This window comes from Magnolia sinica, chromosome 1 (assembly GCF_029962835.1).
Source record: "Magnolia sinica isolate HGM2019 chromosome 1, MsV1, whole genome shotgun sequence".
In the NCBI taxonomy this organism is placed as follows: domain Eukaryota; kingdom Viridiplantae; phylum Streptophyta; class Magnoliopsida; order Magnoliales; family Magnoliaceae; genus Magnolia; species Magnolia sinica.
In genome coordinates, this window is record NC_080573.1 from 76,218,646 (window position 1) to 76,232,914 (window position 14,269).

At 43.5% G+C, this 14,269-nt stretch overlaps 2 protein-coding genes across 2 annotated transcripts in view; one reads left to right on the plus strand and one right to left on the minus strand.

Moving 5' to 3' along the window:
- LOC131251027 (uncharacterized) overlaps positions 1 to 14,269 on the plus strand; it is a 33,373-nt gene that overhangs the window by 18,316 nt on the left and 788 nt on the right. The window lies entirely within an intron of this gene.
- LOC131247096 (uncharacterized) lies at positions 7,192 to 13,280 on the minus strand. The gene is made up of 2 exons (XM_058247539.1): positions 13,134 to 13,280; positions 7,192 to 7,575 (listed from the first exon to the last, which is right to left on the minus strand). Exons 1-2 carry the CDS (start codon positions 13,278 to 13,280, stop codon positions 7,192 to 7,194), a joined length of 531 nt encoding a protein of 176 aa, XP_058103522.1.

Sequence of the window (14,269 nt, forward strand, 5' to 3'; positions counted from 1 at the left end):
AATTTTGGATTGTGTCGATTGCTCGAATTCCATCCTTGATCGATCGAACACCTCAAAAATAGTCCAGCGAGTTTTGGAATTAATTCGAACAATTCATGATCAATCAAGCCTTCGCTTGAAACAACTCGACACATGTTCGATCGATCGAACGATCGATCGATCCCGGAGTTCGATTGATCGAAGCTCTTCAGATTTCTTTGATTCTTTACAGCTTGATTTCCTTCACTTCCATTGTCTCAGTTCTTGATTTCCTTGTGCCTTTAGCATTGATGTCATCATGAACATCATCCAAATCTTTAGTTCTTCATTTTGACTTCCTTTGGGCTTTAATTCCACCAATTTGAGCACGTATTCTTTCTTAGTTCCGAAATCACCTTGCATGTGGAAAGCATAGCTTAGTATATCAAAATAATATTTGAATGCATGAGAAACTAGCACAATTGAGAGGATAAATATGTAATATCGAGTCTCAACTCCCCCCAATAGGTTTGAAATCCTTCAAGTTGTCCACACCCATCACCGTCATAATAAGAGCAATGGAGGTCCCTAGTGCTGTCAATGGTTGATCTCAATTAAAGAACTCCAACATGGAGCTCATAACACCACCTTTCACAACCTCTTAGATACTTGAAAGAAAGCCCTAGGGAGGCTCCCTTCCCAGGGAATCAACTGTTGCCTTGATTTCTTCTTCGGAGAAAGGGTTTTTAAGTGTCTTGGATTTGACAGTTGAGAGTTGATTAAGGGATTAGTTGTTTAGCCTTTGCCTCTTTCAACCTTCACCCATTAACAATCCCTTGTAGAATTGCATCACAACCCCACAATCCTAATCTTCCATTCTCTTACTTCCCACTTAATTTTAGCAATCTTGTTACTTCTAGCTCAAGTGTTGGCGATACTGTGGAAGAACTTCGTGTTTTATCACCCTCCTCGAGCCATGCCGCTGTTGATTATTGCCATTACTCAAGTCTCCTCAAGGTTGATTCTCATACTTGAGAGAGTCTTGCCCTCAACTCCTTTTCTTCTTCCAACAGTTCCGCTCCTTCTGCCTTGACGTTGATAGCTTGAATGCCTTTCATGGCAGGGGAGGAAAGGGTATCCATTAAGGTGGTTGAGGAGTGGCTAGGGGCTATTGGGAGGTGTTTGGAGGTCGGACGGGGGCAGAACTTGTCGAAAGTCAGACCGGGGGACTCGAGAGTAGTAATGACAGATGTTAGAGTGCACTCTCTATGCTCCAATAGAGCACATAATGGGGAGAGGGATGCGTGGTGCTTGCCTTGCGCCTTCACACGATAGTTGGTCCTGGTGCCTCTTGTAGGGCGACGCGTGTCCCCGATGTCGACAACCTTCTTAGAGGCGGCAATGGATGGTGGCTTGGTTGTTACTAGAGTGTTTTAACGTCTTGGATGTCGACGCTCTCTTAGTGGTGACAACGGAAGGTGGCTCAGATGACAGTCGAAGTGAGTTGGAATCAACACGTGGTAAGGTTTCTAGGATGGTCGGAGGGGGTGTCAGGCTGGGGGAAGGTTGGGTAGAGATGCTAGAGGCTCGGTTGCTGGATGGAGACTCAGGAAGTGACGATGTTATCATGGCGTGAGCAATAGGAGGCACGTCCCATTGATGTCAGGGTGTTGGCAACATGTGTCCATTTCGAGTCAGAGGGCCTTCCACGAGCTCTGGGTGACATGGCGGCGGCGGCGTTTCTCTCGTTCCTAAGCCCTCTCTTGCGGTTTCTCTCCTCTCTGGATCGTGTGGTTAGCAACACCTTTTCAAGTCATGTGTGAAACTCTTTTCCCCGTTATAATCTCATGCTTTTCGTTTTTACCTTCTAAGCCCGAGCTGTGCGCTCCTTAGAGGTTGGCTCTTGTGATCACTGTCGATGGGTTCTCACTACAACCACTGGAGACTGAGTTGGGGATGAGGAAGGATCGTGGAGTTGACTTCTTCAGCAGCGTTGGATGAGTGTAAAGGCTCGACCATTGCTTTGATGGTACTTCCTCCTAAAGGTAGGCTAGCGTTGGGTGATAAGGCTGATGCTTCGGAAAGTCAAGCTAATCAGAGCATCAGAGATGCCTTTTGGGAGGTGCTTGATGTTGCTCTGCTTTAGGTGGCCCCTAGTGGTAGTGGGGAGCTCGATCTCACCATCAACTATTCGGGATCTCCAAGGTTTGCTGATGAAGTCAAATTTGTTGGTCAAGCGTTGAGAGCTATAGGGAAAATATGGTTAAGGGTGTTAATGCAGGGACATTTTCACACCAGGCTCGGGTGGGGTGGCCCGTGGGATGTAGGGGCACACTTGGGATGGGTGGCTCGTGGAACCTATGGATTTGGGGCCTGTGTGAGGCGGGTGGCTCGTGTGGGGCAGAATCCATGGATTGGGGCCCACGAGGAGGGGTTGGCTGAGGACCTAACCCATGGATGTGGGGCATGGGCTATGAGATAAAGGAATTAATTCGCCATGCTCTCTCAGTTCAAGCTTTTAGAGCAAGTGGTTAATTGTCCTGCATTAGGTGTGATACACACCAAGAAGGAAAAATGGTGGGTGTCATCTTTGGCGATAAGGTCGGACTATCATGCCCTGTTATAATTTGTGAAGGAGAGGGGAAGCCAAAGGTCTCAACTAGTATCTCGGAGGAAAATCCAATGACCCCCCCGAGACCATAGGGAGCTAGTACGTCTTGTATTAGACATCAACTTCTTATTTGAGGAATCGGGTTGTAGAGCTTGGAAAGTTAGGAGGGGAAGGTCAGTGCCCAAATGAAGATATTATATTGGAATGTCAGGGGGTTGGGTTGCTTGCAGAAGAGGGCAAGGATTAAAAATGTTTGCCATAGGTGGAAAGCTAGGGGGAGCTAGAGGTCTCAACTAGTATCCCGGAGGAAAATCCAACGATCCCCTCGAGGCTATAGGGAGCAAGCAAGTCTTGTATTAGAGATCAACTTCTTATTTAGGGAACTGGTTCTAGAGCCAGGAAAGGTAGGAGGGGAAGGTTAGTGCCCAAATGAAGATCTTATATTGGAATTTCAAGGGGTTGGGCTGCCTACAGAAGAGGGCAAAGATTAAAAATGTTTGTCATAGGTGGAAAGCTCAGGTGATCTCTTTCTAGGAGACCAAGTTGCAGGCCACGGACATAAGCTAATGGACTCTTCGTGGGAGGTGCATTCTATCGAGTCTGCTAGTTCGGCTGGGGGAGTTATGGTGGCTTGGGATTCTGGTATCTGGTCTAAAGAAGGATTGGTGGGTAGGGTCGTTTTGGTGTTGATGGGCTTTAGTGATGTTGCATTAGATTTCCAGTGGTGCTTTACAACAGTGATTGGGCCAAACCAAGTTGCAAGGAGGTAGGGGTTTTAGGAAGAGCTCAATTTAGTGCGTGACAAGTTCACTTGGTGCATAGGGGGCGATTTCAACGTGACAAGGTTTAGCTTCGAGAAGTCCAGTGGGGGCAGGATTTCATGTAGTATGGAGGATTTCTCGAAGTGGGTAGACATGCATGGTTTGATTGATCTCCTGATGGTAGATGGTAAGTTTACTTCGTCAAATGGGCAAGATAAGCCAATGGTGTCCAGATTAGACAGATTTTTTGTGTCTTGAGTGGGTGGAGAAATTTCTAATGGTCTCCTTAGAGGGTTGTTGAAACCTATTTTAGACCATTGTCCTATTTTGTTGGAGGCAGAGGTGGAGAGTTGGGGTCCAGAGTCGTTTAGGTTTGAGCTCTCATGGTTAGAAGTGGAGGGGTTCTCTGACCTAAGTAAGGAGTTATGGAATTCTTTTGCTATGGAGCGTTTTGCCATATTTAGGCTTAGCCAAAAGCTTAAGCATTTGAAAGGTAAAATTATCTCATGGAAGTGGGAGGTTTTGGGGAGGCATGAGGGATATGGATGATTTGTTTAAAGGAATTTGTGCCCTCAATATGTGGGGGGGGGGGGGGGGGGTTGGGGTGGGGGGGTGACTCAGAGTTATCGATAATAGAAAAGAATCTTAAGGTGAGTCTGTCTTAAAAATATTTGATTCGTCTTAAGGAAGAAGAAAGCAAATGGAAGCAACGGTTGAGTGCCACTTGGCTAAAAGAGGGGGATAAAAATACAAGATTCTTCCATAGTACCGCCAACGCATGGGCCAAAAGCATTAAGGGCCTGTTTGATTTTTCGGCTCAAGTGTAATTACCATGTAAATGGGTAATAATTATTTACCTAGGTAATTACCACATCTTTCCCAATGCAGATGTGACAACTTACTTTTTTAATACTTTAATCGAGAAATTTACAACATCAATGTGGGGCCCATTGTGATGTATGTTACTTATCCACACCGCTCATTTGTTATGCCAGTCGAATTTATGGCATGAGCAAAAAAATGAGGCAGTTCCAAAGGTCAAGTGGATCACACCACAGGAAACAACGGGAATCGAACGCCTACCATTAAAAACTTCTTGGGGCCCTTAAAAGTTTTGGATCAAGCTGATATTTGTGTTTTCCCCTTATCCACGCCTATGTGACCCTATGAACGGGTTACATGATGAAAAAACCTCAATGTGGGCCCAGTGAAGAAAATAACTTTCAATGGTGGATGAATTAAGGCCACTGTTTCCTTTAGTGTGGGCCATTTGAGTGTTGGATCTGCCTCATTTTTCGGTTCATGTTCCAAAATGTTCTAATAAAATAGATGGACGGTGTGGATATATCATATACATTATAGTGGGGTCCACATTCAAGTCAACACTTTTGTTTCGATTTTCGAGGTGGAATTACTCATATTTTCAAACATGGTGAAAAAGTAATAATCACTTGTTTACTGTGATTTGCATGTATCATGGAAAATCAAATAGGCCCTAAGATTATTGTGTTGTTGTGAATTTGGAATGGCAAACGAATTAAGGAGAAATCAGGTGTGTCTCGGCGGTCGAATTTTACAAATCTCTCCTCACCGACAAGGGGTGGGATAGTCCCTTATTGGATGATCTTGATCGTGGCCTTTTCGACGTTGAGGCTACGTCTATTGAGAGGCCATTTTCAGAGCAAGTCAAGGCTGTTGTGAAGTCTTTGGGAAGGGATAAGGCCTTGGGCCCCACTGACTTTCTTTCAGGAGTTTTTATTTATTTATTTATTTTTTGAAGAGTAACGTAGATTTTATTACAAAAACCCACAAAGTAAAAGTTAAGCGGGGAAAAAATATAAAAGAGGGAACTTAATTAGATTAAACCCAAAACAGGAGGATAAATTACAATCATACATATATTTTAGAAGGTAGGCCCAACCGATCGCCTCCACCTTTATTTTGCCCAATACCTCCTCTACTGAGCCAACTTTATTATGAAAGCATCGACTATTTCTTTCCCCCAAATAATCCACGACTATTGCGTTTCCCTCCTTTCCAACCCCTTCTCCATGCCAGGCCCGCAAAAGCTCCCCAAATTGATTGACATAACCCATGGGATGTTAAATAATACAAGGAAGTGCACCCACACCTTATGAGTAAAAGGGCAAAATGGATAAACAAGTGGTCAATAGACTCCTCCGCTTGCATGCTTAAGGCGCAAATATTGGGGATGATCATAGATCCCTTTAGAGGTTGTCTATTGTCAAAACCTTTTTCTTCCCCACCAACCAGGTGAAGATGACAACCTTAGGAGGGGAGCCATAGTGCTAAAAGCCGAAAGCATGGCCTTGATTCTCATTCGACTCATTGATCTGAAGCATGGTGTAGAAGGATTGGACCAAAAAACGACTCGAACCATGAGCGTGCCACTCCATCGAGTTTTTCCCTGCAATCGGGGTTTTCATGGCCCGGAACCAATCCAATAAGCCAATGTGTTCTTCTAGCTCCTTTTTCGATAAGTCCCTCCTACACAGCGGCACCTAAATCGCCAAGGTGCCACAAGTAGAAAAACAATCAGCCACTTCAACTTCCCTATTTGGCGCCACACAAACCAACCTAGGAAGTCTTCTTGCAAAGCTTTGTCACCGCACCAAATGTCCTCCCTGAATTAAACTCTTGATCCATCCCCAATCGGAAATGAGATGCCATCTCTAAACTTCGACGTCAACGAGGCTATCGTCTTCCACGTGCAAGAAGTCTTATAGAGGGAGGATTCTTTCACCCCCCATCCCCTATCCCCCATCCCGAGTGTTGTACTTGCTATTATCTCTCGCCATAGCCTCCCTTGTTTGGTTTTGAAATGCCGTAGCCATTTTCCAAGGAGGGAAAGATTTATGCTTTGTAATTCCCTTAAACCTGCCTCGCCTTATTGAACAAGTTTGCAAACTTCCTCCCATTTCATGAGATGGAATTTTGCTTATCTTTTGTCCCCCCACACAAAAAATCTCTCCTCAACTTCTCAAGTTGTCCAAAACAGATTGTGGGCACTTGAAAAGAGACATGAAGTATAACGACATGTTGGAGAAAGCAGGTTTAATTAGAGTTAGATGTCTTCCAAGAGAGAGGTACCGACCTTTCCACTTAGATAGCTTCCTCTTGATTCTCGCAATCACCTTGTCGCAAAGGCATTTAGTAGGCTTCCCAATGCATAGCGGAAGCCTTTAGTATGTGGAGGGAAGAGATCCAGTCTTACACCCAAATAACCTAGCCATCCTTGTAACATCATCTTTGTTCAGGTGAATGCCCAACACCCCGCTTTTGTTGATGTTAACCTACCACCCCAAAATTGCTTCAAACCTAACAACTTTATGCAGGTTGTCCACCATGACTAATTTAAGGTCACAAAAGAGAACAATATCATCTGCAAACTGGAGATGGACGATTCAAACTCCCGCATTTGCCACCATGAATCTACTAATGAGATTTGCCTCTTGACCTTTGGCTATCATACGACCAAAAGCTTTTATACGATGAAAAAAATAGATAAGGTGATAGAGGCTTCCCTTGCCTAAGGCCCTTGTCTCCTTAAAAAAGCCTTTCGGAGACCCATTCACAAGAGCGGAGAAAGCTACCGACCTTATGCACTCTTGGATCCAACTCCTCCATTTTTGCCCAGACCCCTTCTTATCCAACAGACAATTGAGGAATTCCCAGTCGATGTGGTTGTAGGCCTTCTCAATGTCTAGCTTGCAAACAACACTTGCCTTTCCTTCTGTGTTTGGAATTGATGCAATCATTGGAGATGACAACGTTGTCCATAATATGTCTTCTTGCCACAAAGGCCTCCCAACTCTCCAATATTATGCTTCCTATAACTGTCTAGAATATCGAAGCGAGGATCTTGGCTAAGATCTTGTAAGGGCTTTCGATGAGGCTTATGGATCTGAAGTCTTTTAAGCACTCTGCGCCTTCAAACTTGGGAATAATTGCAATGAAAGACGCTCCTATCTCGGAAGATGGCCGTTCCCTCTCAAAGAACTCCTTGACAAAAGCAACCACATCGTCCTTTAGCACATTCCAAAATGATTGGAAAAAAGCCAAGGGAAAGCCATAGAAACTCAAGGCTTTTACCCTTCCCAAATTGTCAATAGACCCTTCGGACTTTTCAACAAATGCTGCTTTTTCATCTAGCAACCGATCAAAACGAATATTTTCTAGCCGAGGCCGTTTCCAATTCTCCTTAGAAAGCAACTCCTTGTAATACTGCTCAACAACCTCACGGATGTGTGACTTCTCCTCTTAACCTTGAACCGTCCACTCCTAAGTTGCTGATTTTGTTGCTTCTAGTTGTTGTGGAAGCTATGCTATGGAAGAACTGCATGTTCTTGTCTCCTTGTTTTAGCCATAGTGCTCATGAACGTTGCCTCCACTTGATTTCCTCCTTGAGTTGGTGCAAGTATTCTACAACTAGCTTTGCATGTGCCTACTTTCTTCTTCTTCTGACAGCTCACCCCCTCCTCGATGTCTAGGGCATGAATTTCCTTGAAAATTGAAGACAACTCAATCTCCTGGGTCCCAAAAACCTCATTTTTCCCAGACTTTCAACTTCTTTTAGGTGTTTTAGGAAGTGGTGAAAGGGGATATAATGAATTTCATGTTGGAATTCTATGCAAGGGGTGGCTTGCCGATGTAGCTGGGAGTGTCCTTCATTGCCATTATCCTAAAGGTCAGGAGCGGAAAGTTCAAAAAATTTCAAGCTGATTAGCTTGATTGGAGGGCTGTGTAAGATCCTAAGCTAAAATGTTGGCTACAAGATTTCAGGCGGTTTTGGCTACTGTCATCTCCTAAAATCAGGGTGCATTTATTGCAATCTGACATAATTGACAACGCACGGGTAGCTCATGGTTGCGTTGACTCTTAGCCCAAGGAAGGAATTAAATGCACAGATTGTAATTTGGACTTGGAGAAGGCTTTCGCGTTAATTGGAAGTTCTTGGATTATATGCCAAGGTGGATAGGTTGCGGCCCGAGATGGAAAGGGTGGATAAAGGAGTGTATCGGTTCAATTTGTTTCTCTGTTTTCGTTTACGGGTCCCCTAAAGTGTAAGTGTGTGTGTGTGTGTGTGTGTGTACGGAAATGCTCACCTGCGAACCAGTTCGTACGTACTACATACGAACTTTTTTGAGAACCCATCCTACGTGATGTGGATCCAAAATTTGAACCGTTCATGTGAAGCAGCACCTCGTGAAACCCCCCGGCCCAAGTTTTACTTTGATCTAAAACTTTGATGGCCCATGAAAAATGAAAACATTTTCCTCCCTTGATTTGCATTTCTCTTTGCTATGGCCCAACAGAATTTTAGATCAGGGTGAAAATTTGTCACATGAGGTTTCATGGAATTCCGCATCACATGGACCGTTCAGATTAGACATCCATGACACGTGTGCAAAGGTACGCACGTGCGTAGGTGCGCAGGGGAGCATGACTCTCTCTCTCTCTCTCTCTCTATATATATATATATATATATAAGCCTTCAATGGGAATTCGACAAGGCGATTCTCTCTCCACCTATTTGTTCGTGGTGTTCGTTGAGGCTTTGGGAAGGATGCTGATTAAAGGGTAGGAGGTAGGCCACTTTCATGGGTTTAGGGGGGATAAGGTGAATCCCCCAATCTCCTATCTCGTTTTAGCTGATGACAATCTTCTGTGAAGTAGATGACAATATGGTGGAAAAGTTGAGAATGATTATCTTATGTTTTGAAGCAGTGTTAGGCCTTAAAGTGAACATCGTTGAGAGTGAGATTTTGCGTGTGCAAATGTCTAGTAAGGAGGTTGATCAAATGGCAAGGATTTTTGGCTGTCGTGCAGGGCCTTTCTCTCATCTTACCTTGGGCTCCCTTTTTGTATTGGGAAGCTGGCAAAGCACTTGTGGGACGTAGTGGTGGAGTGGTTCGATAGGAAATTATCAAAATGGAAGAGTAAGTACGTACAACTAGGCAGTTGGATCATTTTCATTAATTTTGCTCCATCGAACTTGCCCTTATATTTCATGCCTCTCTTTAGATTTCCAAAGTCAGTTCTGGCCAGGTTGGAGAAGCTATGAAGAGACTTTTTGCGGGAGGGTTGGATGATAGGAAGCTTTTTCATCTTTTGGGGTGGGAAGAGGTGTGGAAACCGTTGGAGGGGGGCTGGTATTAGGGATTTGGTGGAGAAGATGAGCCGAGCTCTTCTTGGAAAATGGTTGTGGTGGTTGAGGGAGGAGGAAGACTCTTAGTGGCGAGGGGTCATCATAGGAAATATATGGATGCCAAGTGGGGGGTTGGTGGGTCAAGATTCCTCCCTTTATAGGGCTTTTGGGTTATGGAAGGGGATTTCTTCTTTGAAGGAGGAATTCAAAGTCGGGGTTGGTTTCTCTCTTGACAATGAAGAGAATCCATTTTTTGGAGGACGTGTGGGGTTGAGGATTCTCTTGTTTAGGCCGCTTTCCCAAGAATTGCTCATCCTCTCCATGGAGAAGAACATCTTGGTGTTTAAATACTTCTCATTTAGTGGAAATGAAGTTGTTTGGTCTCTCACCTTGTTGAAGAAATATGTTGGACGAGGAAGTGGAGGAATTTGTGAGGCTTCTTGACCGCCTACATTTGTATTCACTAGCGAGAGAAGAGTGGGGCAAATGATTTGGTTAATGGATAAATCAGGTTACTTCTCGGTCTGATCCTTCTGTGGGATGCTTTGTAACTTGTCTGAGGTTGTTCAATGTGCATACACGGGTCATGTGTGGCACTATGGGGCCCCTCCGAAAGTTGTTGCTTTTGGTTGGCTTGTTGGTAGGAAAAGAGTTCTAACCATTGACAATCTTCAAAGAACTTTAGTGCTCCCCACTGTGTGTGCATGGCAGATATTGAGTTAGTCAATCACTCTTCATTGATTTTAAGTTTGCTTGGGAGATGTGATGTAGGACGTGTGATAATGCAGGGGCATTTTCACACCTGGCTCGAGTGGGGTAGCCTGTGGGATGCTGGGACACACTTGAGGTGGGCGGCCCGTGTGAGGTGGGCCCCACCCGTGTGAGGCGGTACCCATGTGATTTGGGGCCCATGAGGGGGGTTCGGTCGAGGTCTTGGCCCATGAGATGTGGGGCTTGGGTTATGAGATAAAGGGATTAATTCGCCATGCTCTATCAGTTCGAGCTTTTAAAGCAAGTGGTTAATTGTCTTGCATCAAAGTGGTATCAGAGCAGGAGGTCTCGTGTTCGAGACTCCTCACCGGGGGTGATTAATGCAAGGGCATTTTTACACCGGGTTTGAGTGGGGTAGCTTGTGGGATGCGGGGACACACTCGGGGTGGGTGGCCCGTGTGAGGCGGGCCCCACCCATGTGAGGCAGGTGGCTCGTGTGAGGCGGTACCCATGTGATTTGGATCCTACGAGGGGGGTTCAGCCGAGGTCCTAACCCATGAGATGTGGGGCCTGGGCTATGAGATAAAGGGTTTAATTCGCCATACTCTATCAGTTCGAGCTTTTAGAGCAAGTAGTTAATTGTCCTGCATCATGTGATCTAACCATTTGGATGCAGGAGATTATTAACGGATTAATCAAAATAAGTCAAATATAATAATGTGCCATTCGAATAAAAGATTAACAAATAGATTATAAAATTCAGATTTACTTTAAATCACAATCCCACACGGGCATAAACCACATAGGCAAGAAAATCTAGGGCCCAATGAGAGACTGGAACTCCCATGTTAGCATAGGTATGGTTCTAATTCAATGGGCAGATTTGCGCAATTCCAGGGTTAGAAAGTTAGGGGTTTTGAAGGTAATTGGGGTTAGGGTTTTACCAAATCAAAGAAGGGGGAAGAGGGTGTACGATTGTTTGTATAGACAGGGCAGACCGTACACTCTTTGATTTTGGTCGATCAGGCCTAGGTTATGGTTGTAGGATGATGGGAAGTGAGATTATGTGGAGTTTTGTTGAAGGGTAAGGATGGTTTTGGTTCTAAAGTGGAGAAATATAAAGGATGAGAATGAAAAAAATTACATTTTAGAGAAGAATAAGATAGAGATGAGGAGAATAACCAGGCTTCACACCAAGCATTCACACCAAGCAATAGTGTCTTTTCACAAGAAAATCTCAAATCACATGAGAAAAGGCTTTTCTAGCAAAGGAGTCTTTTTCTTCTTCTTTTTTTTTTTTTTTCCATTCCATAACAATGGGCTCCCCCAAAAAAAAAAAAAACACACACACACACACACACACACAAAATATAGTCTCAATAAGTGTGTTTTGACAAAAATACCTCTCGATAAAAACATACCTCACATGTCCCATGATGTAATAAGCTGAAAATAACTCTTCCTAAACTATAAATAACTATTAAAAACATAAAAACAGTCAATCCTAATACTAATGATCAAAGTGATCAACGATCTTGATAAGCCAACTACCTGATTGAAGGATCCACACGATCCAACAGTTCGATCGTAGTGTCCTCGCAATCCAACCGTCAAAACTCCTCGAATAAGCAGCCCACATGCATCTTCCAAGTGTAGGGTCTTCGAAGATGCACAACATGCATGTTGGGTCTTCAAGCCCACAGTGCAGCCCACTGGGGCCCATGTACAAGTCATCGAGCTAGAGTGAAGGCTTGGCCGATCTCTTCCACTAGCATACTCTAAATGGTCGGATGTCCTCATTAAGATGTAGAGTTGCTTTCTTAGATAGTTTGAGATGTCGTAGGTTATGCCAGAAACGATTGAGTTGCTCTCGAATTGGCATGGTGTGGGGATTGGGAAGCTAATAACTACTATTTGGAGATTGGTTATGTTAGCCACCTAGTGGGCGATTTGGGGGAAAGAAATTGGAGGTGTTTTCACAATAGTTCTTGTAAGGAGGTGGAGGATTTCTCAATTGAAAAGCTTTTTGTAATTGAATGCGACTCTTGTATAAATTCCTGACAAGATTGTAATTTAGCCTTTTTTCTTTGCTTGTAGTTTTTTGGGCCATCTCAGTGCCATCTAAAATTTTCGTTACCCTTGAAAAAAAAAAGAAACCAAGAAGCATCTACAACATTATTTACATTTTCCATGGAATCTGTTAGCCAATGAAGAAAAAAAATGGAAACTATGACCAATTTTCCTGAGAATTTTCTGAGAAAAACCAACTGAAATTCAGTTTCATTTCCACCCCATTTCCTGAAAATATTATTTCCAAGAAATAATCCTTTCTACTTTTTCCTTATCCTTGAATCCAAACAGACCCTAGTGGCAAACTTGCCCCTCTTTTCTTGGGGTTGAATCTTAGGTACACGAATCTTCTATCTAGGTGCGGCCATTACTTTGATTCCCACTTTGGACTCTCTTGCTTCTGCTTCCTAACGTTTTATACTCACTAATATTTTGAAATGGACACTTCCCCGTTTCCACATCCAAAGTTGTTGCCACCTACCTTCAAGCGTCATGCAACTATAGGTTGATTTGTCCTTCAAAATTGAAGGAGCCAATGGATCACACATGTTCCTATAAAATATTCCTGTCCATTGTGGTCCCTTGAGGGGAGGTTTTGTTCTGCATGGTTCAAGTCAATACATCCTTGTTTCCTTTAGAGGAGGCTATTACACTAACCTTTTCCCAACTCCCAACCATGATTGGCTTGGATATCATTTCTCTCAATCAAACCCCTTAACAGCATTTATTTGGGAGTTAATTTTCCTTCTTTCCAATGGGAGTATCAATATCAACCCTGGACTCCAATCCGTTAGGTGAGTTTTTTTCTCTTGGTTTCAGTCTCATCTTTAATGTCGATGACCTTCGAACATACCTTGGGCATCATGAAGATAAAGGCATAGAGGAATGATTGGTGAAGTCCAAGAAGGTGTTCTTGATGACCATATTCTATGTACATGATGTGGCAGATACTGGAAGTTCCTTGTGAAGTGGAAAGGATGGCCAAGATGAGATAGTTCATGGATTACTGCGACAGATTTTCAGTGCATCAACTTGGAGCTCTGTGAGTACAAAGCTGTTAACTTTGTGGAGCGGAGTTCTTTTTAGCCAGGAGAATACCTCTTGGCCACCCATACATGACAGGGCGGGTACGAGAAGTTCCTTGTGAATTGCAAAAGATGGCTAAGATCTGATAGCACTGGGATTACAATGGAGTTTTGTTGTGCATCAACCTGTTTCATCATGATTATATTTATATCACTATGAACTTGATGTAGCTGATTTTTTTTTTTAAAGCCGGAGGAAATTGATGCATCCAGGCCAACCATACATGACATGGCGGGTACAGGAGTTACCTTGTGATGGGGAAAGGATGGCTGAAGATCAGATAGTATGTTGATTAAACGATGTGGTTTTAGTGTATCAACCTGGAGAGTACATCGCTATTAAATTGACATAGCTGAGTTCTATCAAGCTAGGGGGAATTGATGCATTTAAACGACCTGCACACAATGTGTTCAAGAAAAGGTTCTGAAGTGTACCCCACATGATGTCTCATCCATGATCTTGGCTCAGGGGACTATGCAATTAATCTTTGGACCACACCTGAGCAATTGGATTGTCAAAACAATGGTCCTATTGGACTGGGATCCAACCAAATGGTCCATTGAAAGAACCATTTGCAATGTGGGGTCCATTGTTTCAATTGACTGATCCTAGTCTCAAACAGTAGGGATACTTGTTTCCTCACTTAGCAGGCAAAGACTTGGAATTCCATTTTAATTATGTAAGTGTATGTACACAAAGCTATAATTACGTACCCATATGTTTGTTTTGAGACATATTTTGATTGATTAAGTTAATAAAAAGGTTCTCCGAGTCTTCTTCAATTATAAAAGGGGATTCTTCCAATTATCTTGCTAGTAGCATTACTAGAAGCTTGTTAAGTCCTCTTAGCAACCTCTTCTTTATTAATTGCCTGGTGCTGGACTTTTATATATATCCTAGTGC

Bases quoted from the DNA above. Each gene is read 5' to 3' on its own strand.
- LOC131247096 (XM_058247539.1), bottom strand. From the start codon at position 13,280: ATGAACTATCTCATCTTGGCCATCCTTTCCACTTCACAAGGAACTTCC. The intron at 7,576-13,133 runs GTATGTTCGAAG...GTTGTTGAGCAG, and splicing joins TTATCTTCATGATGCCCAAG to TATTACAAGGAGTTGCTTTC.